Raw genomic sequence first — 27,313 nt, forward strand, 5'->3', positions numbered from 1 at the left:
TGATGTGAACACAGACTGGAGCTAGAAACAGGAGAAACCAGCAAAGACTCCAGGTGTTCCTACTGCATGACAGATGGGAAACTACCAGCAAAGGGACAGGAACATATTCCAGACAGTAGTTCACCTCGAAGCAGCCATATGCTTAAGTTATATGGTACTGGCATGAAGGCTCAAAGGGAAGGATTAAGAAGAATGGAAGTCTTGAACTTGACCCTGTAAGCCAGTAGCTGTCAAAAGCATGCTGCTGTTCTTGACTTCTTCACTAGTGTGCTGACAAAGCTGCTCGGTGTGTAAAATGTGTTCACGGAAGCCAGGCAGTGGTGCCTGTCTGTGATCTCAGCAACTAAGAGGCTGGGGCAAGATGGTCAGTTTGAACCCAGTCAGGGCCAGACAGCAAGAACCTGTCTTAAACACAGGCAAAAAAATGTTTATAAATGAATTAAGTTCACATGAGCCAGAAAATAAGGCCAGAGGCCTACATGAGATCACACTGGCATCAAAGAGAACCACTGTTCAGCCAAACACTGAAGATCCTTGATTCAGAATGGCTATGTAAAAATGCGATCAAGCTGAGTCAGCTGGCTCAGGTCTGTGATTCCACCTATTTGGCAGGCTGAGGCAAAAAAGGATGGGGAGTTCAAGGCCAGCCTGCACAACATATACCTTATCTAAAAATAATTGTTTAGGCAACTGACAAAGATGATCTCTATGAGTTTGGGTGGAGAGGAGCTTTGCTGTATTAGCTGCATTGGGAAGAAAACCACCTTATTTCTGCCTTATCAAGTCCTCTGCCTTTCAATGCCACAACATCACTGTGGCAGAGGGATAAAGTGAGCATGCCATAGAAACGTTTAGCCACATGCTCCAGTGGTGACTACTGCTGGTGAGCTGTCATTAGGACTGATACCTTGCTCTAGTCCCATAGCTTCACAGGATGCCTGGAACACAATTTCAGCTTGGGAGGCATGGGTAGTAAATGAGGGTATGGTCAAGGTTCATGTACTGTACTGACATCATGCTGTGTCATGCTGGAACTGATGACACTCGTCCTGATAAAGCAGTCTACAGCGCACATTCATACTAAGCTATCTGAAAAACTATTCTGGCCTTATCTACAAGATGGACGTCAAAGGAGGCAGTCATGTTGGAGATGTGAATAAGATTTCATCTGCAATCATGGTATTGGGAGCAGGCAAACTGTCTATTTTGAAGCTATATTTCTGGCTAGATAAGGTGGTGGGTGAACACTGTAACCTCGGCACTTAGAAAATAGAAGCAGAATAATGAGTTCAAGATCATCCTCAACTACACAACGAGTTTCAGGACAGCCTGAGCTACAAGACAAAAACATAAACAAGTCATCTTTCTGGATATCAGAAGGATTAGATATGTAGGGAATTGTATTTTGACTCCATGTACGTATATTGTAGATTCATTTATCTAAGTAGTACCTTCCTCTAAAGTTGACTTTACTGGCATGCTAACACAGAGCTCTGTAGCCTCTGCAACCCCATAGGTACATCTGTATAAGTTCTTGTTTTACAATGATTTCATTTCAGTGCTGGTTGAAGGTGGGAAGGCTGATGACCAGACAATGCATTTTAAGTAAATTTACTGAATGTTGTGACCACATAAAAGCTAGAGCCGAAAGGGACACTCTAGCAGCACAAAGACTAGAGCAGCTGCTGCCTCACCCTGTGAAGACACCTCAGCCATAGGACAATCACCTGAGGGGGCAACTAGTTGCACGGTGACCTCATTTACCTTATTTCCTGGGAAGCTAGAGTGATGCATAGCACAAGGGCAAGGAGGTCAGGAAATACAGTCTCAACTATTTATGCTAGGATTACCTTAGACAGGATGTAACACTCAATTTCTAAGGCTCTTTTTTTCTTCTTCAAGACAAGGTTTCTCTGGCCTGTCATCCAATAGCTATATGGGGCTACATCTACATAAAACAGCTGGGATGGAAGATACTCTGAAGGTACGGAAACCCAGAAGAGCCAGTTATCTGAGTGTAAGCTACAGGTAACAGGAGTCACTGCTCCAAGCATTAAAATCATGGTGACTATTGGTGTGAAGAATAAAAACACAATACCCCATGGGATGTTCTGTGAAAAACTCTAAACACTGAATTTATAAAACAGGGTCAAAGGTCAGATTATGGTTTATTAATTATCTGTAAGGCCAGGCACGGTAGGGCACACCTTTAATGTGAGCAGGTGGGGTGTGGTAGGCAGATTGCTGAGTTCCAGGAGACTGACCAATCCACAACACCCCGTCATAGATCTACTCAGGGTTACTTCTAACTACTCACCCATCCTACTGTACTGCCCTGTGAGAGGGACTCAACTTGGTACATTCAGTTCCACAGGACATAAGATGAGCAAAGAATCCAGTTTGTTTATAAGGTAGAAAAGCCCACCCCTGCTTTTTCCATTGGAATCTAAACTATGATAAAAGAGACAGAAAGACATCAGTGAGTTCGCAGTGAAATGTTGTCTTTTATATTAAATAAGCACTGAACAGAATGGATTCTAGTCAAGAAGCCTTTAGCAAACACAGTCTTGGGGAGGTCCAGTCAGCCTGCTGCAGTGTCGCGAGGAGGAAGACCACAGACAAGCCCCACTCACATGAGGAGCTGGCCATGCTCCCTTTCGTGTCTACTTTCTTCACCACTGTAATAATTAGAAAACTAGCAATGTCCATACACCTCAGCACAGATAGGCCCCAGACTTTAGCATACAACTAGAAGTGGTCAGACTGAAATGCAAATAGAAATTTTCGACTTCTTTAACAATGAGAGCTACAATTCTTAAAGACAGCGCATGAGCTACTCAAAACTTACTTTGCTGGGTGAAGAATTTTGACAGAAGAATCAGGATTAAATAAAGTTCCTCAACAGTCCTACCATACCAGACATATTTATTGGCCAGAGCACTGCCAATGTAATCTGCAACTTGCAAGGGTAGCCAAGTCACTTGCAATCGATCATCCCTTTGGCAGGGCACCTCCAACCTGCCACATTAGAGACATGACCCCTAGCACCTGGAAGGTTCAAGGGCATCCACAGCTACATGAGAAGTTGAAAGCCAAGCTGTATTATACTGAGAAAGGAACAGAACATCCAGGGTTGGGGAGAGAGACAAGAGGATCTAGAGAAGCCAGGGTACATGTAGACTCTCACTAAGGAAACCCACCCCACCTACTAAGAAAGGGAGCAAAGCATTATCTGTGCTAGCTGCCTAGCCCCTTAATCACAATGATAAACTAAGACACTTCATGTAGACACTGCATTCAGTTCATATCTTAAAAAAAATTACAAGGACTAACCGGTTCTGTCACTGAAGCAATCTGGGATGTCAACCAAAGAAAAACTAAGAAACACTTTTTCCCCCTAAAACAACATAAGTAAACCTGGCAAGAAATGACAGTGGACTCAGTATCTGCATGTTAGCAATAGGGCTGAGTTTTATTTAAAAGGCTAGTGGTTCAAATACTATTGCTTGAATAGCTCTGGTAGATATAAAATGTAGTAACATCTGAGGTTTATACACACACGCAGGAGCTGAAGGTCAACTCATAAGACTAGCTCATCCTTGGTCAAGAGAAGCTATAAGCGCATGCTGCAGGAGTGACCTAATGGATTCATTTGGACCATACTCCCACTCTCTGAGGAACACAGAAACACCTGGATAGAAATGTTCTTTTTACACACAAAATTCTGGCTTAATTAGATCTCCTTTCTAAAATTATACCTCAGTTCAGAAAACAATATCTTGAAAAACTCAAGAACTTGGGCTACTAAAAAAATAAAAGGGAATTTGAATGTAGTAAACAATTTTAGTAAACACCATGTGTATATTCCTGTCGCTAATGAAGACATGATACATTCACAAGACTATGCATTAAAATAAATTCCTACAAAGAGGTTCATCAGGAAAAAACGCCTTCCTAAATTGTATCCTTCTCAGTCAGGTGCAGGTCTCAGCACAAACCAGCAACTCCTCTAACAGCCCTAATAGCTGCTTTGAAAGCAGAACATAATATAGTCTAGATCATAGCTACTGAATGTAACCATTAAGCAGAATCATGGAAGAGCACATTTAATGGGTTACTTCAACCCCCAACCTGGTCCAGTTTAAAATTTTTGTAGATCCAGCTTGTACAGGGTCTATATGCTACCGGACAACCAACAATCTCCTGTTCTCTCAATTGGCAGTTTGTGTAGCTCAAGAGCAGACCGTTAAAATCTCGATGAACACACATTATATAAGGTGCCTTAAAAGTTAAATAAGCCACCTGCTTGGTGGAGTTTGCCTTTAATCTCAGTCCTCAGGAGGCAGGGCAGAAAGACCTCTGTGAGTTCAAGGCCAGTCTGGTCTATATAGCAAATTCCAGGCTACCCAGAACTACACAGCGAGACCCTGCCTCAAAAACTAAAAGACAAACCTAGTTCTCATCTTTACTAAAATGGTGGAATAAATCCAGCATATCCAAAGTGGGGCAAGGTGACATACGCCTTTGATCCTAGCACTGGTGAGGCAGAGGTAGGCTAATCTCTCAATTTTTGAGGCCAGCCTGGTAAACAGAGAGAGTTCTAGAACAGCCAGAACTACACAGAGAAACCCTGCTTTCAAAAAAAAAAAAAAAAAAAAAAACCAAAAAAGAGAGAACATCTACTATGAGAACAGCTTCACTGTTTCTTGTGGAAAAAGCCAAATATTTTTTTACTGATAGAATTTAAGAATTAAACCAATTAAGAAACAAACAAGACTAGGGATTACTTCAGTGGCAGAGCACTTGCTTAGTATGTGCTAGGCCCTGGGTTTGATCCGGTACTGTAAAATATATCTATCTATATATATATAAAATGAAAACGAACATATACACCTTAAGATAATATATAAAACTTGAAATAACATCAGGCATTATGGAATGGGAAACAATTCTGATCCCCTACTCCAAACGCTAAAAACAAAGAAAACCATAACAGGTGGGGGGGGGGGGTGCACAACAACCAGAACTCTGAGTAACACTACACAGACCCTAACATCACAGAACACCACACGGAATGAGTTATACATCAATAAGATCATCCTGACAGCAATGCAACTCCTAGATTAAAAATGAGTTAAAAGCTTGCAATGTAATTAAACCCACCTGCAAAGAGATGAAGGGGAAGCAGAGGAAAGGCTGCATGCATGGGTCTATTACAGACATGATATTCATTCAGCAGCATACAAATAATATCCCACAGTCCCCAGAACTTGTTTCACTGCTAGATTGAGAGGAATAAACTTGCTTGTTAACTATAGCATCTTTCATATCTGAGTGACAAGCATGTTTAATCTGATGCTATTTGCTAATAAAAACACTGAGGATACAGGAATCAAACAAAACAACACAACACACTAACTCATGAACCTTAAAACTGGACCAAAAATAAGTTTAAAGCCAAGTAGATGTGATAATTATCACATATGACATAATCCATAGAAAAAAGGGCCAAGAAAACAATCTTCATATTGTACTCATGCTTGATGTTGTCCTAGGAAAAACAGTGATACTTCGACAAATGTGTCATATACAACAAAAAGTCCCCTTCTGGTTTTAAATGAATTTTTCTTGGCTAATTTTTCTCCTGTGCCAAACAAACCTTTATATACAGGACCAGTTTAAATCCCTCCTCCCCTTCAAACATTAGATACAAGCATCCAGGAACATTGTACAATGCAAAGTGCCTTAAGGATTCTGTAGTGCCAGTGGTGTAAATGATCTGAGGAAGCTGGGATGTTGTTAACACTGATGGGGCCAGTCAAGCAATGGTGGTTTGCTTTTCCTCCGGTGTTTCCTCCAACAACTGCATGATCAGTTCATGGAGGGGTTTGCAGATCTTTGCATAGCCCCCTCCTGTGAGATGAAGAAAATCAAACATGTCGTGGCAGGAGATGGCACCGTCCGAGTGCACGAAGCCCCCGTCCGTATCCAGGAGCTGCACATTGGCAAGCTTCGGCAGGGAAACCTTGAGAAGCTGGTTCACCTTGGCATTCTTTTGTCTTAAAGGGTTGGGCTTCTCCCCACGAGGTAACAGACCCTGGGGCAGAGCACAGAAGAACATTAACAGATGAGGGTTATTTGTTTTCCTTTACTTCCTTACAACTTCCAGTATTCCTGGCACTCATACTCTACCGTCTAAAATACCCGACTATGGCAGTTTGTTTTTTCGTTTTAAATATAATTTATTTTTATTTTATGTGCATTGGTGTTTTTTTTTTTTTTTTTTTTTTTTTTTTTTTTTTTNTTTCGAGACAGGGTTTCTCTGTGGTTTTGGTTCCTGTCCTGGAACTAGCTCTTGTAGACCAGGCTGGTCTCGAACTCAGAGATCCGCCTGCCTCTGCCTCCCAAGTGCTGGGATTAAAGGCGTGCGCCACCACCGCCCGGCAGGTGTTTTTCCTATATGTGTACTGGTATGAGAATGTCATAAGCCCTGGAACTGAGTTACAGACAGATATGAGCTGCCATGTGGGTGCTGGGGATTGAGCCTGGGTCCTCTCAAAGAGCAGTCAGTCTTCTTAGCCATTGAGCCATCTCTCCAGCCCTGACTATGGTAGTTTTATTTAAAGCTGACCTGTTCTTTTTTGTTTCTCAGTGTCTTCCTCATTGTGTTGCTAACTGTTGATACTCTTCACGATCAACTCTTCTCCATTCTAAACATTTTATAATTATTTTTATGTGTATGAGTGTTTCACTTCCATGTATGTCTATGTACCACATCTGTACCTGGTACCTGAAGAGGACAGAAAAGTATGTCGGATGTCCTGGAACTGAAGGAGTTACAGATGGCAGTGAGTCATCATGTGGGTACCAGGAGTCAAACCTGGATACTCTGAAGAACAGCAAGTGCTCTTAACTTCTATGTCACTCTCTAGCCTACCACTCTGAACACTTTAGCCAAGATCTTTTTTAGAGCTTCAGAATTCCACTGAACTTCCACCTACAGGTCCCCCCAGCATGTCAAAGAGCTGTTCATCATCTTCTTTTTAAACTGTGCTCCTTGTCCATTATATCAACTGTCATTCCAACATCCCAAGTCTCTCATCTCACATTCCTTATTCATCATGGAATCACTAAATGTTCACATTCTAAATATTTCTCTAATCAATCTCTGTCTTCTGAGACAGTTTCTCGTGAATCCCAGGCTGACCTCAAACTCACTACTCGGCTAAGGATTACAGGCATATACAATCACATGTGATTTATGTGGTACCAGGAATGAAATACAGGGTGAAGCCTGTGTTCAGTTCATGCCCAGCAAGCACTATAACAAATGAGCCACATCCACAGCCTCCATCTTCTTTTTCTTCACTATGATAATATACATTACCTTTGTTTAGAAACTTAATGCTATTCATCTCAATTCCTAAAATATCTCCCACTGGTTCTCCCAAAGCCAGTGTGTCCTCCCTTCAATTCTTTCTCCCTATACTTTGTCAGGAGAACGTAGCCTAGACACACCTATCAATGCCAGAGAAAGCTACACTACAATATTTATAAGAAAGAGAATTGGAATCAAAGCTGTCTTAAACACATAAATTAATGAATTACATACCTGGCAAGATAAATGTATCCTAAATTAATTCTAACTTGTATATTAACGATCTAATACAATTTTCAGATAAATCAACATCTACATACTATTGGTAAAAAGAAATATTACATGTCAAAGGCAAGATTTTTATCAATGCAAAGTAGAGGTAGTCTTCAACAGAAGATAATTGGTTCCATTACAGAAGTGCTGCCAGACATCGCCATCCTCGTAGCTGGTCAATACCTAGTGAGTCAACAGGAGTCAACTGCTATTCTGGTAAAAAGTTTGTCCCTAGTTTCTCCTATAGGGTATGTGAGATGTTTTATTTCAAGAACAAGTTTACTGTGGGTCCTTTATTTTTACTAACTTGTTATTACTGGTAGGACTGGGGACTGAACCTAGGACCTAACGAATGCAAAGCAAGAGCTCCACCATGAGCTACAGCACCAGTCCTTACTGCAGATTTTATATTCCAAGTATGCTCTAGTACATATTCACTCTCTCTCTTTCAGTAACGCGTTGGGGCTTTGGTTGCCAATTTAGTTATGATTTTACAGTTCCCCAAAAGCCACGAAGAATTCTCAATTTGTTACACTGGTCTATCTCCCTCTATATTTGCTATGCTAAAACATTTCAAATGATGAAGTCAGTCTTAAAACTGAGCTTGTTACTGTTACGTGCAAACTCCGGGACTAGCAGTGATGGCACATGCCTGTAATCCTCACAGTTGGTGACTAAAGAGTAGGAGTTAAATATCTTCAGCTACATACTGAATCTGATGCCAGCATTGGCTACAGAATACCGTCTCAAGAAAAAAAAAATAAAAAAGGAAAAAAGAAAAAAAAAAGTTGAAGGTTCTACCTAATATGTCACATGCTAACAATGCTAACATTGCAAAGTCAGGTTGAGATATAAGAAGTATCCAGGAAAGATGACCAGTAATCAACAAATACTTTGTTCCAACTCTCAAGTCATTAAAAACAACAGAATGATTATTTCTCATGATCAGGGCAACATATCTACTGGTATTTACAAACAAGAATGAGAAAAAATAGCCATTGAGATGGTTCAATGAGAAAAGACATTGCCAATAAACCTGATGATCTAACCTCAATCCTCAGAAAAATCAACCACCTTTAGTTGTCTTTTGACCTTCATATACATACACAAGTTTCTACAGCACAAGTTTCTACAGTACACACAAAATAACTAATTATAAAAAATATAAAAAAAGTTTTTGTACTTGCATAACATTTTCCTTAATCAAAGTACCAAGGTATACTGATTGATTTTTTTTCCCCCTTTGATTTTAAATGATTGCTAAAAAAAGACATTACAATCCTGGCAACAAAAATGGCTCAATGAAGCCGGGCGGTGGTGGCGCACGCCTTTAATCCCAGCACTTGGGGAGGCAGAGACAGGCAGATCTCTGTGAGTTCGAGGCCAGCCTGGTCTACAAGAGCTAGTGCCAGGTCGAGGTCCAAAGCTACAGAGAAACCCTGTCTCGAAAAACTTAAAAAAAAAAAAAAAAATGGCTCCATGGGGAAAGTGCTTGCTGCCCATGCACAAGAACCCAAGTTCCCCAGAATTCATGTAAAGCAAGATACAGCAGCCACCTATAATCCCTGCAGTGCTATTCTGAGTTGGGAGGTCGAGACAGGAGGATTCTTGTAAGTTTGTGGGTCAGCTAGCCTGGAATACGCAGGGTGGAACAAGAGATGTCTAAAACTAGGTAGAAGGCAAGGACCAGTATCTGAGGTTGTTGTGCAACCTCCACATGTGCATCACTGTATTCACACACTTACATAGAGACACATACATATGTGTGTACACAGGGAAAATTTAATCCCTTTACCTTTTAACAACTCTTCTAATTCTGCTTCTTTTAGACTTTTTCCAAATAATTGGATATATATCCAAATATCCAAATGAGTGTATGTTTAAGTAACCACAGGTTTTCCACCTCAATACAGCATGGTCTTTTTCACATACCATTCATAAAGATTTATTTATTATTATGTATACAACATTCTGCCTCCATGTATGCCTGCAGGCCAGGAGAGGGCATTAGATCTCATTATAGATGGTTGTGAGCCACCAAGTGGTTGCTGGGAATTAAACTCAGGTCCTCCGGAAGAGCAGCTGGTGCTCTTAACCTCTGAGCCATCTCTCTAGCCGTCCACTCAGTTTTAATATGATCTGGGCTAATGTACTCTAGGATCATTCCCAGAGTACTTCCTCATTTAGGTTACTTCTAATATTTCAGAATTATTGATAAGAGCATAATCAGTACCTTTATCAAATTTGACTTTTTATAAATAAATTCAGTATTGGGGATCAAATCTAGGGTCACACACATACTATGCAAATACTCTACCACTGAGTTATATGCCCTCAGCTCCTTAATATTCACTTTAAAACAAAAGGATTTTGGAGGATTTTCAACAATTTTAAAACAAAACAATTTTAAAACAAAAGGATTTGGGAGGATTTTCCCTGCACCATTCATATATCAACACCCCCAAGAGGCTTTTTTAGAGCTAAACTCTCAAGTCACAATATACCAGCATGGAATAAAACACAAAATGCAACAGCTACAAGGGGGTTGAAGAGATAGCTCTGTGGTCAAGAGCACTGGCTGCTCTTCCAGAGGTCCTGAGTTCAATTCTCAGCAAACATATGGTGGCTCACAACCATCTGTAATGAGATCTGGTGGCCTCTTTTGCATGCAGGCATACATGCAGACAGAACACTGTATATACAATAAATCATTTTTATTTGAATCTTTTTAAAATTGTTTTATTGAGCTATATGTTTTTCTTTGAATTAAATCTTTAAAAAATATTAAATGCCATGAAGTAAAGACTAAGATCTGAAGCTGGCAAGATAATTCACCAGGTAAAAGCTGTCACAATACCTGATGATCTGAGTTTGATCCCTGGCACCTACATAGTGGTAGAAGAGAACTATTTCTTTTGTTGTTGGTGGTGGTGTTTTTTTGAGAAAAGGCTTCTCTGTGTGGCCCTGGCTGTCCTGGAACTTGCTCTATAGACCAAACTGGTCTCAAACTCACAGAGCTCCACCTGCCTCTTCCTCCCAAGTGCTGGGATTAAAGCTGTTCACCATTATCAAGCATCCAGTGAAAACTAATTCTTTTTTTTTTTTTTTTTTTGGTTTTTCGAGACAGGGTTTCTCTGTAGCTTTGGTGCCTGTCCCGGAACTAGCTCTTGTAGACCAGGCTGGCCTCAAACTCCCAGAGATCCGCCTGCCTCTGCCTCCCAAGTGCTGGGATTAAAGGTGTGCGAAAACTAATTCTTATAGGTTGTCTTCAGACATACCAGTTAAAAAAGATCTGGCTCTTTGGCACCTACAAACTAAAACACAAACTACTAGTAATAGCAAATACATCCCTTCATGACCTTTTATCCTAACCATCCTGCCCTTGCAAACAACTATCAGAAATTGCTTCCACTTAAAGACTCTATATTGATGAGAGACACCATTTTTTAAAAAAGATTTTTCAGTGAGTGACTCTAAAGATATAAAAGTCTCCTCCCAGAACGACTACTCACCAGCACAATGACTTTGGCCTGTGGCTGCCTTGTATTTATAAGCTGTACAATTGCCTCAATTCCACCTGCTACTTCTTCTGCTGTATTTTCATGGTTGTTTGTTCCTACCCAGACAACAATGACCTACAATGAGGGAAGAAAAAAGAGGGGAGACGATGAAGATCAAGGAATAAAAGAACATAAAACATTTAAATGAAAACCTATTAAAAAAAAAACAGAGAATCAGGAATAGGTGAGAAGGCTCAACAGGTAAAGGGATTTGCCAAGAGGCTTAATGACCTAAGTTCAACCCCATCAACTCCTTGGGCCCACATGGTACAAAGCAGCAATCAATTCCCACAAAAGTCCACAAAACCCCACAGTGCCACAATATGTTCACTCATATTTGCATGTGAAGACACAAGTAAAATAAATCGAAAATTCAATAAAAATTTAAAAAAAAATCAAAAGGAAAATGAGCTTCTCAGATGATGTTGGGTAACTTCAATTGGAAAACTGAAAACAAAAGTGAAATGGCTCCTTGGGTAAAGACGCCTGTTGCCAAGTCTGCAAACCTGAGTTCAATATACAAACCCAGGTGGAAGAAAGAGAAAACCCATTTCTAAAAGGCGCCCTCTGACTTTTACACACACATTGTTGCACATGCATGCATACACATGAAATAAATGTAATCAAATTCCCAGAAACAAAGCCTAGTGGCTTATGCCTAATAATATGGTTGAAGATAAATAAACAGCTATAGCAAAGTGGGATTTAAAGGAACTGAATCCTGTCACAGTAAAGACTTCCCTGGTTACAAATACTCTAGCAATAACAAGAGCACGCAGGAGTGCAAAGGCTATAAACACACAGGTGCACTCAAGAAAGGAGTCACTAGGATGGAGGTTGGATGTAGTTTTTTGTTGTTGTTAATTTTTTTAATTGATTTTTATTGAGCTCTACATTTTTCTCTGCTCCCCTCCCTATCTCTTTCCTCCCCTTCAACCCTCTCCCAAGGTCCCCATGCTCCCAATTTACTACAGGAGATCTTGTCTTTTTCTACTTCCTAAGCACATTAGAGCCATGTATGTCTCTCATAGGGTCCCCATTGTTGTCTAGGTTCTCTGGGATTGTGATTTGCAGGCTGGTTTTCTTTGCTTCATGTTTAAAAGCCACTTATGCGTGAGTTCATATGATAATTGTCTTTCTGGGTCTGGGTTACCTCACTCAGTATGATGTTTTCTAGCTCTATCCGTTTGCTTACAAATTTCAAGATGTTATTTTTCTCTGCTGTGTAGTACTTCACTGTGTAAATGTGCCACATTTTCCTTATCTATTCTTCGGTCAAGGGACATTTAGGTTGTTTCCAGGTTCTGGCTATGGCAAACAATGCTGCTATGAACATAGTTGAGCACATGCTGGATGTAGTTTTAACAATGTTTTCTCTACTTGTATTTAAAGGCATGCACCATATGCCCGGTGAAAGCAACTTTCACTAGGGACTCTCCTTTGTTTTTTCTTTTCTTTCTCTTTAGGGGTTGAAAAAATTATATGCAGTACCCCAACCACAGATGTTTATAATGTGAAAAGACATTACAGATTCATTTGTTCACATATATCCCCAGCTTTTTCAGAAGAACTCAGAGATCTTGGCCATATATTTGTTTATGTGCCCAGCATTTCCTGAAGTGAGTCATTGCTCTGCTTCCCACAGTACTGCCCAGGCATTCCAAACCTACTGAGCATCAAATTGACTCCTCCTACTGAAGAGTCCTAACAATCACAATACAACCCAGCCAAACAATAGACTAGGTCCGTTTTTAGGTCGGTGCCTCACTAATTTCCTAAGCACAGATGTTTCCTATACACAAGCATGAAAGAAAGAGCAAGCATGAATCAAACCTTTAAAGAAGCAATTTTTCACTACTTCAAACAACTGTACTTGGAAGACAAGACTAATCCTATCTTTTAAAAGTATGTTTCATCACCTTAGGCTTAATGTTCTCCAGTTCTCCATTCTTTAGTCTCCATAAAACATGTCGTGTTGTGTCTCCCCCAATTCCAAAATTAAGTGCATGAAGTGGGGAAAACAGCTCTCGCCAAATCTAAAAACAAAAAACTTGTTTCAGTTAGACTAAAAATCACTGGAAATACAAGGCCTTTAATTGCAATATGATTTAATACATCTAAAACTAACATCTTCCACATTTTTGTTGTTGTTTTCTTGGGACAGGGTTTCTCTGTGCAGCCCTGGCTGTCCTGGAACTTACTCTAGAGCAGGTTAGTCTCAAACTCAGAGACTCCCCTGCCTCTGCCTCCCTAGAGGCAGGATTTCAGGCGTGCACTACCACAAACACTAATCTTCTACATTCTTTATTCAAATGTTAGCACCAAAAACAATATGCCATTCACTTAAAGAGCTTTGAGATGCTAGTGTGCAGTGATTCACTTCTTTGTTTGTTTGTTTGTAGACAGGGTTTATCTGTGGCTTTGGAGCCTTCCTGGAACTTGCTCTGTAAACCAGGCTGGCCTAGAACTCAGAGATCCACCAGTCTCTGCCTCCCAACTGCTGGGAGCCTGGCATGACTTAGTTCTTAATGCAGCACTGAGTTGTAGCTCAAGAACCTACACAGCCCATTCTAATACCCACTGAGAAATCAACATCCTAAATCAAGCTCAATAAACATTTTTTTCATGAATTTGACTATTTTTAAAAAACTAAATGATGCCAGGTGATGGTGGTACGAGCCTTTAATCCTAGCACTGTGACTTCAAGGCCAGCCTGGTCTACAGAGAAAGTTCCAGGACAGTCAGGGTAGGGCTGTTATATAGAGAAACCTTGTCTCAGAAAAACCAACCAACCAACCAAACAAAATAAGAAATAAAGTTGTATTTTCTTTTAAGTTTCCTTTGGAAGATTGCCCAACCCAACCCTGAAAATATTTGGAAACGCCTATTACAAAAATATACAAGTTTCAGAGCAGTGGTGGTGCACTCCTTTAATCTTAGCATTCAGAACGCAGAGGTGAGCTGGTTTACAGAGTGAGTTCCATCCAACCGAGGCTACACAGAGAAACCCAATTTCTACCCCCACCCTCACCCCCACACAAGTCAGAAAGTGGCAGAACACAAATATGTGAGAATCATGAGCAGGACAAAGCAAATAGAAGAATCAGACATTACCACCAGGCAAATATAGCAAATATCAAGCTACTCGGAAGCCAAGAGCAAAAAAGGGAGTTTTGCTACAAATAATACTAGCCCAAGAATCCCACTAGGTACATCTGCTCATAGCACTAGAACATCTGTCAACCCTGAGCCTAGGAGGTCAGTTTAGAATCGAAGTCTGTAAGTTATCAGTGGACATATACAAGGAGTCAAGATTACCCGATTTACCTCGTACTGCTGCATCAACTGAACCATGGAATCTCCCACAAAGAGCACGTCCGGCTCTTTGTCTTTACAGTCCAGAACAAACCTATTATGCTGGTTTATAGAAGAAAGAAAAATAAGAAATTGGTATTTCTTTCCTTTTGCAATTCATAGGCCTAAAAGTAACAGCTGTCCAACCAGGTCCTTTAAAACATTAGTTATGGGCAAGACCCAGAGACCCACTCCCAACAATATAAAACAAATAAGTAAGCAAGCAAATTAACCAAGCCACCCATCCTTTTCAGGCTAGTCTAAAGCTGCTTCTTTTTTTCTCTGGTTAATTGGAAATTATTTTCTACCAATGCCATACTGATTATTCTATTCAAGAAAATCGCAATTTTACTAAATCCAGAATAGCAAAATGCTTCATTTAATTTAAAAAAACAAAACAAAAAAAGCCTACCTCCCCCCCAAATTAGGGGGAAAAAGAAGGCATTTTGGGGGCTATCAAGATGATTCAGACATATGCATATGTATACACTGATGCAAACTTATTGTTATGACATTTTCTAGATTTGTTTCTCTCTCTCTCTCTCTCTCTCTCTCTCTCTCTCTCTCTCTCTCTCTCTCTCTCTGGTTTTTCAAGACAGGGTTTCTCTGTAGCTTTGGAGCCTGTCCTAGACCAGGCTGGACTTGAACTCACTGAGATCCACCTGCCTCTGCCTCCCGAGTGCTGGGATTAAAGGCATGCGCCACCACTGCCTGGCATTTGTTTTATCTTTTTATACAGCTATTTATCTGTTAAATTATTTGAGATTTTGTTGTTGTTTTTGAGACAAAGTCTCACTATACTGGCTAGCTTATAACTTGGTATATAATAAACCAAAATGGCCTCAAACTCAAGAGAGATCCACCTGCCTCTACCTGAGGTTGATAGCTAATGCATGTGTCACCACGCTCAGCCTCTTTTGTTTTTGAAACTGTCTTGAATACCCCAGACTAGCCTTGAATTCCTGTATCCTCTTGCCTCTAATTCCCAATTGTGCTGGGAAAATAGATGTGAGCTAATTCTTTTATTTTTTTTAAAGAAAGTTTTACTTTACTTAGGGCTGCATACAAGCATGAATGTTTGAGGGTGAATGAGGAAGCCACTAGAGGGCATCCTATCCCTTGAAGCTGGAGATTCAGGTGTTTGGTGAACCACCCAAGGTGGGTGCTGGATCTGAACTCCACACTTCATAATAATGTAGCTAGTGTCCTTAACTGCTGAGCCATCTCTCTACTTCCCATGACTCAGGTATTACAGCAAATACTTACAAGTTAGAATGTTCTTTTATGAAACCATACTAAGAAAATAAAAACTAGCCATTAACATCTATTATCCAATCTATATCAGGCTTTACAGATTCTCTAAAGTATTACATTTATCTTTGAACTAGGATCTAATTAAAACCCAAGTCTTTTTTTCCTCCTCAGCTTCCTCCTGAGGTAGATGCCTAGCTTGTAGATATAATACATATTTTGAACAGCTGTAACATCCAAATGCAAAACTGTCAGCAGATCAGGACTCAATCCTTTCCAGTCTAATCTAAGTTTAAAAGCAGGAGGAACCCAGTAGGAACTGCCTGACTATTTGCTTTTTTTTAAAAAAAAAAAAAAATTTAACTTTATTTCATGCACATTGGTATAATGATGTCAGATTCTCTTGAATTGGAGCTACAGACAGCTGCGAGCTGCCATGTGAGTGCTGGGAATTGAACCCCTGTCCTCTGGAGGAGCAATCAGTGCTCTTAACCACTGAGCCATCTCACCAGCCTCTGACTGTTTGCTTTTTAAAGTCAGGTCTAACTATGTAGCCCAGGCTGGCCTTTAACTCCTAGTAGTGCTGCCTCAGTCTCCTGAGTTTAGATCATTGGAAGTGCTGCCGAGCACACCTGGTCAAGAAACTTATTTTGCTATGCAGTGGTTGCCCACACGTTTAACTTCAAAACTTGGGAGGTAAGAGGCAGGTGGATCTCTTTGAGTTTGAGGCTAGCCTGGTCTACAGAGAGGACAGGCTCCCAAGCTACAGAGAAACCCTTCCTGGAAAAATCAGAAAGAAAAGAAATTAGATAGCTCTAGGTTCAGTGAGAACATTGTTTCAAAAGGTAAGGTGGAGAACAATCAATTGAAGAAAACACCAGATCTCTGGTCATCACATGCGTGCAAACACGTTAGCTCGTGCATGCACACACATATACTAGCATACACACAAAGTCATCCATCCATGCAAGTAATCCATATGCACCAACTTTTACCTGAGACATCCACCTGTCATCTCCTTGAATATCTTCTGCTGCATGTGGAATAGCTGCTGGGTTTGAGTCTCCTTGGCTCATTCTACACCTGAGGAGAAATGTCTGTCATGTTTCATTTATTAACAAGAACATTAAAATACCAAATAAAGTCAGTTTTTGAGACAGGGTCTCACTATGTAGCTCTGGCTATCATGGAACTTACTATGCTACTGGCCCAGTAAATATTTATGTATTTATTTATTTTAATTTATGTTTTTCAGGACAGGGTTTCTCTGTGTAGCCCCAGCTGTCCTGGAACTCACTAGACTAGACTAGGCTGGCCTCGAATTCATAGAGATCTGTTTAGTACTGCCTCCCAAGTGCTGAGATTAAAGGCATGTATTACCACCACCTTGCTTCTTTCTAAAAATATTTCTATTTATGTAAAGATGTATTATGCTTGTATGTTTGTACATCAAATTTGTGTAGTGCCCACAAAAGTCAGAAGAGGGGGGTCAGATACCCTGGAATTGGAATTACAGAAGATTGTTAAGTGCCATGTGGGTGAAGGCAATTGAATTGGGTCCTCTGAAAGAGCAGCCAGTATGTTTTGTGTTTTTTTAAAAAATTTTTGGAAGGTTAATTTATTAATTATGTATACAGTATTTTGTCTGCAAGTATGCTGCAGGACAGAAGAGGGCACCAGATCTCAATACAGATGGTTGTGAGCCACTATGTGGTTACTCAGAATTGAATACAGGTCATCTGGAAGAGCAATCAGTGTTCTTAACGTCTGAGCCATCCCTCCAGCCCATACTGTCAGGTTAAAATAACATTTTATTATGGATTTTGCCTGGGAACTAAAACAGGATTGATTTTCAGCAGAGATGAATTCTAGAACATGATTATATAAGTCTCTAAAATATTACCACTGACTTTAGACATTTTCATATCACTTATGAAAAGACCATCACATAAAACATTAACCCCATCACTCCTCTCTTTGCTGTTATTAAGATTAAATGAACAAGTGGTGACTTACCCCATTAATCCTAGCATTCTGGAGGCAGAGGTAGATGAATCTTTTTGTGAGTTCAAGGCCAGGCTGGTCTACAGAGTGAGTTCCAGGACAGTTGGAGTTGTTATACAGAGTGGTGTGGGAGAATTGTCTGTATTCTGTCAATCATGTTTTAAATAAATGCTGATTGGCCAGGCAGGAAATATAGGTGGGTCTACCAGACAGGAAGTAGAGGCGGGGTGGTGAGAACAGGAGAGTTCTGGGAAGCAGGAAGCTCCCTCGACTCCTGCCCAGACCACGTAAGAAGCAGGATGTGACCTGCCCCCTGAAAAAGGTACTGAGCCAAGTGGCTAACATAGATAAGAATAATGGGTTAATATACATTGCAAGAGTTAAGAAGCCTGAGTTAACGGGCCAATCAGTTTATAATCTTATGGAAATCTGTGTGATTTTCTTTGGGGCTTACTGGCTATGGGAACTGGGCAGGGCAGAAACCCCAACAAACAGGACCTCAAGTTACACAGAGAAACCCTGTCTCAAACCCCAGCCCCCAAAAGGTAAAAGCTCTGCTCCAAATATACACTTTACCTGACACACCTATCCTATGTTAGTTTTCATGATCACTGATTGTAGCAAGCACAAAATTGCTTAAAAAATTAGACACTTATAGAATAATGAAATCTACATTACAGCCTTTAAGGCTGCTAGAATTATACACTAAAGAATAGAGTACAGTGTGGGGAGCCTGAAGAGTTAGCTCAGTGGTTAAGTACACTTGCTGTTCTTGCAGAACTTGGGTTTGGATTCTAACACCCATGTGGATTCCAACTCCAAGGGATATGATAATCTCTGCAAGTCTCCACAGGCACTACCACACACACGGCATACAAACACAGACACAGACTACAGGAGCCAGTCACATGGCTTAGAGAGTAAAAGCACTTGTCATGAAAGCCTGGCAACCTGAAATAGATCTCTAAAATTCACACTGCGGAAAGAGGACCAATTCTGTAAAAATCCATGTTTTTACCTACCTACCTACCTACCTACACACACACACACTTTTACACTCACAATGGCATTCACACACATATCATACATATGAATGCTTAAAAAAAATTACACATTGTGGCACATGTCTTTCATCTCAGCACTCTGGAGGCAGAGGCAGGGAGATCAAGATGAGTTAGTTCAATAGTTTAAGGCTAACCCAGTTTCCATAGTGAGTTCCAGGACAACCAAGGCTAAGTAGAGATATTATAGAGAGATCTTATCTCAATAAACAAACAAATAAATAGAATAGGCTGGAGAGATGGCTCAGAGGTTAAGAGCACTGGCTGCTTTTTTCAGATCACCCTGTTTCAATTCCCAGCACCCATTTAGCAGCTATCTGTAATTGTAGCTCCTGGGTATCTAACACTCATTTCTGGCCTTCTTGGGCACCAAGTATGAACATGATACACAAATATATATGCAGGCAAAACACCCATATACATAAAATGTTTTGAGTAAACAGGACTACAGCAACAATTAGAATCCACTAAATCATCACAGTGACTATACAGTAATTAAGGTACTAATAAGACAAAACCGGAGATGAAGGTGCTCAAATTCAACCCCAACATTCTTGTTTAGAAAAGGAAGCCAGGTGTGACAGCATGTGCTAATAATCCTAGCTCTGAGGAGGTGGAGACAGGCAGATTCTTGGGCTCGTGGCCAGTGTAATGGTCTAGCTTATACTAACTTAGAATTCCAGGTTAGAGAGAGACCATTTATTGTCTCTTAAAAATCATGAAGTTACCTGAGTAACTCAAGCTGTGGCGACACATGCCTTTAATCCCAGAATTTAGGAGACAGAGGCAGGTGTACTTCTGTAGGTTGAAGACAGTTTGGTCTACACTGCAAGCTCCAGGCCAGTTAGGGTTAAGTATCAAGATTCTGTCTCAAAAGGGGGGTGGTGGGGGTGAATATTAACTGAGGAACACCCAAAGTTTGATGCCTGACCTCCACATGTACTACATGCATGTGCACACACAGAAATACACAAAGACAAAACTAGGCACTAAGGATAAAACCTTGTTAGTAGCATGCTTGCCTGGCCATGCCTGAAACTTTGGGTTCAATTCCTAGCAACATACTAAATTTTATCAATATAATCTTTATAATCTTATAATCCTAGCTAACACTCAGGGAGGGAGAACAGAAACTCAAGGTCAACTGTACCTACGTGAGTTCAAGACCATCCTGGGATACACGAGGTCTTTTCTCAAAACAAAGGTTAAGTCAAACACAGTGGCTTTCACCATTTGGGAGATTGAGGGAAGGAAGCTTTGTGAGTCTGGGGCAACCTGATGCTACACAGTGAGTTCCAGGTTACCAAGTAAGTGAGATCCTATCTCAACACACACACACACACACACACACACACACACACACACACACACCCCAAATGGTGGTGCGCGCCTTTAATCCCAGCACTTGGGAGGCAGAGGCAGGCAGATCTCTGTGAGTTTGAGGCCAATCTGGTCTACAAGAGCTAGTTCCAGGACAGGCTCCAAAGCTAAACCCTGTCTCGAAAAACAAAAACAAACAAACAAAAAAACCCCACCAAAGATTAGGAGACAAATAATAGTCACGGGGAGAAAACTGCCTCAGAACCAAGTGGAAGTCTTACCTGTGTTTCAGTTTGTCTTCATTGCCGTGTTACAGGCAATGGTTACACACAAGAATGTAACTGTCTATGCCATTTTCATGCTAATTTATAGAATTCCCTGTATCAAAGAATGGTGCTTTTTACTACTAAAAGACAAATTTTACATACATCCTACTGCTGGAATTAAAGGTGTGTGCCACCACATCTATCTAGACCTTACTTTTTAATTCTTTTTAGAAATTTATTTATTTTATGAATATGAATGCTCCATTGACTCTATGCCAGAAGACGGCATCAGATCTCACTAAAACGGTTGTCTTAACCTCTGAGCTATTTCTCCACCCCAACATGCATATTAATTAGTCAAGTTTTATGGGTTTTGAGACAAGGTCTTGTCACGTAATCCAGGCTAGATTCAAACTCACTATCCTGCTTCACTGCCTCATCCTCCCAAATGCAGAGATTGTAGGTGGTCATCACTGAGGCTATTCTCTCTCTCTTTTTTTCTTTTTGGCTTAAAAAATTAATCCTGGGTTTTTTTTTCCTTAAAGTTCCAAAGATTCATCTCATGCATCAGGTCACAATCTATTCTCAAGACCACAGGCCTGAATAAACTTTAACATCTTCTTGGGTCTACAGTTTAATTTAGAAATGGGTTTTCTGAACTCACTCATCAGGTAAACAACTATCTAAAACAACTTATAATGAACACTTATTAAGAACTTACTGGCCAGGTGGTGGTGGTACATGCTTTTAATCCCAGCACTCGGGAGGCAGAGGCAGGTGGATCTCTGTGAGTCCGAGACCAACATGGTCTACCAGAGCTAGTTCCAGGGCAGGCTCCAAAGCTACAGAGAAACCCTGTCTCGAAAAACAAAACAAAACAAAAAGGAACTTACTAGCTATGATACCACATCTTTAATCCTAGCACTCAAGGCAGGCAGATCTGTGAGTTCAAGGAAGACAGTTTAGTCTTAGTCTTAATCTACACAGAATGTTCCAGGATAGCCAGGGCTCTCATGTCTCATGTCTCAAAATAAATAAATAATACCTAAGGAATCTGTTCTATTGGAAAACTATTAAGTAGGAAAGGTAGGATTTGAAACAGAAGTCACACATAGGTTGTAGCTCTCTAAGGTATTCAGAATTGCATTTGTGCATACACGAGATGCCTTGAGAATGGGTTCCAGGTTCACTTACATTTCAGGTACATCTAACAGACAGTGCGGAGGTAGCTTTATATAATACTGTTAGTGTACCGAATGTCTCACTATGATCCAACATATGAAGTCAGATATGGAATTTACCATTTGTGGTACCATGTGATATTCTCAAACTAAAAATATAAACCAGATTCAGAGCATTCCAGACCTCTGAATTAGGAATGTAATGTTTGTTCAAATTATTGCTGTTTATGGGATGGTGGGCTTATTTCATTTTGTGGCACTGGGTATTGAACCCAAAACCTACACATTGGGTGAGCACTCTACCACTGAGCTATAGTTCCATCACTAATCTATTTCTGTTAAGCAAACCAAGGCTATTATTACTTTTTATATTAAAAAAAATCACATTTAATTGGTGTGTGTGCCATATTGCCAGCCTCATTCCTTGCTTATTTGTCTTAAAGAAAACAACAGTTGGGGCTGGAGAGATGGCTCAGCGGTTAAGAGCTCTGCCTGCCCTTCCAAAGGACCCAGGTTCAATTCCCAGCACCCACATGGCAGCTCACAACTGTCTGTAGCTCAAGTTCCAGATCTGACATCCTCACACCAATGCACATAAAATAAAGTTAAATAATTAAAAAAAAAAAACACACACACAACAGTTGACATTATCTGACTTCCAAATGTCTAAACTTTGAGTTTTTTAGACAAGTTTTCTCTGTGTGACCCTGGCTATCCTGGAACTGCTCTATAGACAAAGCCGACCTCAAACTCAGAGATCCATCTGCTTCTACTGAAATTAAAAGTGTTTGCCACCATTCCTGGCTTGGCTAGACCTCTTGATTGTTCTTTCTGGTCTGGCCAATAAAGAAGAGATGGCAAGAATTTATGGCTCAGTTTTCCACTTCTAGGTTTTATTTTATTTTTTTATTTTTATTTTTTTTAATTTATTTATTGAAGATTTCTGTCTCTTTCCCGCCACTACCTCCCATTTCCCTCCCCCTCCCCCCAAAAAGTCCCCCTCCCTCGTCAGCCCAAAGATCCCACTTCTAGGTTTTAAAAATGTTATAAAACTGCGGGCTTCTGTGAAATAGTGGAAGTTACTCTGTTGTAAGATGTCTGATGTGGCAGAAGAACACATCCAAGAGTCAGAGGCACAAAGCACTTGCACTCAGTTGCTTTGCCTTTGTATTCATATTGAAGGAATGGTTTGGAACAGTTTGGAATGGTTTTCAATCTTCTCTCAGTTATAACTGCCTTTTAACTTTAGGCAAGCAAATTTTGTTTCTTGGTTTCTCCTTCCGTGTCCCTTCATTTTGTCTTGGGAAAAAATCGGAACTTATGACTGGTTGCAGTATTGGGACACCTGTGATCTCAGCATCTAGAAGGTAGACACAGGTACTTGCACCAAGTCCAGGCGGCCAGGCTACACAGGGAGCCCCTCTCAAGCAGAATATAAGATTTAGGGTTCAGATGGAAGTGCTTTGTTCAGGGTTTTGAGTGATAATAATAAAAAACAAATAAATGAAACAGCTTGGTAAAGTAAAATTTATCATGCAACCTATTCCTGTATAAAACAAGCTTTGTTCAAGAATAAATGGACAGCCAGGCAGTAGTGGTGCACACCTTTAATCCCAGCACTTGTAAAGCAGAGGCAGGAGAATCTCTGTGAGTTTGAGGCCAGCCTGGTCCACAAAGTGAGTGCCCATAGCTACAGAGAGAAACCATGCTTAAAAAAAAACAAAAACAAAAACAAACACACACACATATATAAAATGGACTGAGTGCCAAATAGATTCAGAGTGCTTGCTACCAAGGGTAACAATCTGAGCCTTGACTTCAGAGCCCCCGTGGTGCAAAAATAGAACTCCTCAAGCTGTTCTCCGACCTACACACACACATGCGCACACACACGATTTCTAAATATAGAAAATTTAAAGAGACAGGAGGTGGTTAAGAGCATTGGCTGCTCTTTGCAGAGGACCAGGGTTCAACTCTCAGCACCCACATGGTGATTTACAACCATCTGTGACTCTAGTTCAGGGGATCTGGCGCCTTCTGGCCTATGTTGGCATTGCATACATGTGATACACTTATATACATACATGTAGGCAACATATTTATAAACATGAAAATAGCCGGGTGTTGGTGGCGCACACCTTTAATCCCAGCACTCGGGAGGCTAAGGCAGGCTGATCTCTGTGAGTTCGAGGCCAGCCTGGTCTACAAGAGCTAGTTCCAGGACAGGCTCCAAAGTTACAGAGAAAGCCTGTCTCAAAAAACCAAAAAGATTTTAAAAAATACAGAAAATGAATGAAGAAATGAATCAGGAGGCATCCAAAGAGCAACTTATGGAAGTTGCAAAAAATCCGAGTTGCAGGATTCCGGACCTAAGCAGAAAGCAAATTTCTATCCCAGCCACACTGAGAATAGTGGTGCACACCTTGAATGCCAGTGCTTGAGAGAAAGAGGCAGGCGTATCTCAGTGAGTTAGAAGCCCGCCTGGTCTACAGAGTGAGTTTCAAGACTGTCAGAATTACACAGAGGAATCCTGTCTCAAAAACCAAACAAGCAAACTGGGGGAGGGGGGAAGATGAAGAGATGGCTCAGCTGTTAAGAGCACTTACTGCTCTTCTAGAGGTCCCCATGTTTGATTCCCAGCAACTACAGGTGCAGCTCATAACCGTAACTCCGTTTCCCAGTGGCAGTGCTCAATTCCTAGTACCGCAACAAACCAAAAAGCAGCACCCCCCCCCATCTCACCTTACTGATTCTTAATAATCTCTTTACCCAACAAACAGCAGGCTTGGTAGTAAAAAAGTAGCAGAAGGGAAGTAAAAGGTGGGTAGTTTTGTAAATTTCCATGAAAAAAGTATTCTACAGAGAACTTTAGTTGTCCTTCAAAATTCTCTGCGAAGAGGAAGCTATCCTAACCCGAAACTTTCTGCCCTCTCCACTTAGACCATGACAACACAGAACCAGACTTTCTACATGCACGGTGTGGAAGCCAGTCCCAACAAAACAATTACCAATTCCCCAGCTCAATTGGATTTTGTGTGTGTGAACCATGAAACTAACAGAGACCTTTGAAATGAGAATGAAAAGATTTCGAGCGCTTCCATTAAGGCCTGAGGCTTTTCATCTTGCTTCAGAACGCTGGCAGGGTTATTCTGAAGAGAAAGGCAGGCCTCATCAGAATACCCTTCCTCAACCTCTGGTGGGCGGCCCCCCAGGATCCAGCACATCCATAATTTATCATCAAGTGCCCATGCCAACAAATTAATGCGCAATGACTCCCTCCCCTACTACCCCACAAGGAGGCAACCTTTAAGTCAGAACAATGTGCCCAGGGAAGGAGCCTAAAGACAGACACAAAGCCCATCCAAGGCAAAGATTAGTCCGTATTTTCTCTTTCCTCTTTCTCCACCTTTTCCCCTCTGGCCCTCTCTCTGCACCCAGTTGAAAGCTGTAGAAAATGCAGCTCTAGGACCTGCTCCTAGCGTCCAGGTGCTCTTTCCTTTGTCCATAGCCACGCTCTTCAGAGACGCCAAAGCGTTAAGGCTGTGGCTTTTCTTAAGGTTCGGAGAGAATGGATGAAAGGCAGCGCTGGCCTGGGAGCTATGGAAAGCAGAATAATGAGTCACTCTGCCAGGAGTCAATCAAACCTGTAGACCACAGGCTCTGACCCGCTAACTGGCCATGGACGACTGGGGTGGAGGGTGGGCAGGGGAAACACACCGCCAAGAAATCTAGCCACTGACAGGATTCACCAAACTGGTAGGCCATCGGCCAAACCACCAACGTCTCGGCCTCTTCGCGGAAGAGAGTGGGTGACTCTTAAGGCTAGCCTTCTAACAATCCTTTTAGAGTCCTGACACGGGTCTTTGGGGGTGTTTCAGCGAAGGCAACAGAGAAGTTTCTAATGAGGAGACAGTTTTCGACAAAAAGGAAAAAGAGCGTGATCCGTTTTAAAAAAAAAAGCACAACCGAACAACCGAGTCACAGGCTTGGGCCTAGAGGTCCCACCCCGGAGATGGAGGGAAAAGGCAACAGCTGAGGAAGAAGGCAGGAGGCCGGCTCAGGAGACCCGCGGGGCACACACCCGCCAGCCGGAGCGAGACTCGGGCGCCGGAGGGCAGCAGGGACCGCGCGGGGCCCCCGAGGGCCTGTGGGGCGACGGCGCGGGGCGCGGCGGGGGAGGGGCCGTGTGGGGGAGGGGAGCCGGGCCTCACAATACCATCTCGCTTGCGCGTCCCACCCGCGACACCCAAGCCCCAGCTCCGCGGTCCCCGCGATGCACTCACAGAGGCAGAGGGTCCGTGCGGGCCCCCAGCGGCTGCGGCGTCGGCGGGTTGCGTGTCTGTTGCTCCCTTGGTCCTGGCGGCCCCGTTCCGGCGCGCGTCCCCTCCTCCGGCCCCAGCGCCAAGCAGCAGCGCCTCCACTTCCGGTCCCCCTGCCACTCAGGCAAATGGCTTCCGGAAGTCCCGCCCCGCGCTACGGGGACCACGACCGAACTGGCGCGCCACACTTTCCCTCTCCGTCGGCGCTCTCCACTTGGCGCGCAGGTGACCAACGGTCCTTGCCAGTTTACCGACTTTTTTCTCTTTTTCCCCTCGACTTGAGGGCTCCGTCTTTCTTGGGCCTTCCTGTCGTGATAGGATGATGGAAATCATCCCGAGATGGCCTTAGGCACTGTGGAGCGTGACCTCACGCTGACGCCATTCCCTTCTCAGCCACCCAGCCTGGTTTCCTCCACCCACAGGATAAAACGGATTGCAGAACACTGGGAGAAATAGGCCCGAAGTTAAAAGAAGACCCCTACATTTACGAGCAGAATTTCTATTTCTGTGATGAAATTTGAAATTGTGGGGCCACCTCTAAGGTGATAGCCCTTAGGATGACAGAGCCCCCAAGTCTTTACCTTAAAGATCCATCCAGTTTAGAGGAGTACTTAGAATCAGTATTGAGATTAGAGGTTAACGGCTGGATAAGTGCCGGAGCGGTCAGCGCCAAGAGGAGGGGCAAGAGATTGCGTCATCGTCAGAGTGAGCGCTTTTGGAATCATTCAAACCTGTGAGGCCAATAGCAGAACATTCCAAGACCCTGGAACTGACAGTTTGAGGTTGTGCTGGGGAAAACCTTTGGGAATAGTGTTGAAACCTGTGAGCCTAAACTATAAAGATAACTAAATTGTCAGATCACCAGTGTTGTCTTGTGCTGCACGTATTATCTCAAGTCCGAAACACTTTTCATCATACCAAATGATTTTGCCATTGCTAATATACCTCATAACTCTCCGGTAGATACTCCAGTCGCCTATGGTGCACTAGCAAGAGCTCAGTAAGTGCTGTTTCTCAAAGAGCTGGTGTCTGGGAACTTAAATGATTAAACAGTCTAGAAATACATTGATAAGAGAAACAACTTGAATTAGTCTCCAATGATAAACCTTTATGTCCTGGTTGTTTCTGTCAACTCGACGCAAGTCAGGGTCGTTTGGGAAGAACTTCAACTAAAAAAAAAAAAAAATGCGTCATCAGATTGGCATGTAGGTAGCGTGTGTAGGGGGGAGTATTTTCTTGATTAATAATTGATGGGGAAGACTCAGCTCGGAGTGGGTGGTGCCACTCCTGGGCAGGTGGTCCTGAGTTGTATAAGAAAACAGCCAGCCAGCACTCAGGATCCAGAG

The 27,313-nt window shown here is 41.9% G+C and overlaps 1 protein-coding gene across 2 annotated transcripts; it reads right to left on the minus strand.

Moving 5' to 3' along the window:
• Positions 1-2,484: 2,484 nt before the first annotated feature.
• On the minus strand, positions 2,485-26,651 carry Pafah1b2 (platelet activating factor acetylhydrolase 1b catalytic subunit 2). 2 transcript variants are annotated; one of them, XM_050156265.1, is made up of 6 exons: positions 26,549-26,651; positions 16,812-16,899; positions 14,539-14,628; positions 13,131-13,247; positions 11,164-11,286; positions 2,485-6,097 (listed from the first exon to the last, which is right to left on the minus strand). In XM_050156265.1, the coding sequence occupies exons 2-6, from the start codon at positions 16,890-16,892 to the stop codon at positions 5,819-5,821; spliced, it is 690 nt and encodes a 229-aa protein (XP_050012222.1). In that variant the 5' UTR covers positions 16,893-16,899; positions 26,549-26,651; the 3' UTR covers positions 2,485-5,818. The 2 variants fall into 2 exon arrangements, with proteins under 2 accessions (XP_050012222.1, XP_050012223.1); XM_050156266.1 differs by lacking the exon at positions 26,549-26,651 and adding an exon at positions 25,932-26,088.
• Between the last annotated feature and the right edge of the window lie 662 nt (positions 26,652-27,313).

This window comes from Alexandromys fortis, unplaced genomic scaffold (genome assembly GCF_014885135.2).
Source record: "Alexandromys fortis isolate MF-2015 unplaced genomic scaffold, M_Fortis_MF-2015_v1.1 scaffold_89, whole genome shotgun sequence".
Classification (NCBI taxonomy): Eukaryota; Metazoa; Chordata; class Mammalia; order Rodentia; family Cricetidae; genus Alexandromys; species Alexandromys fortis.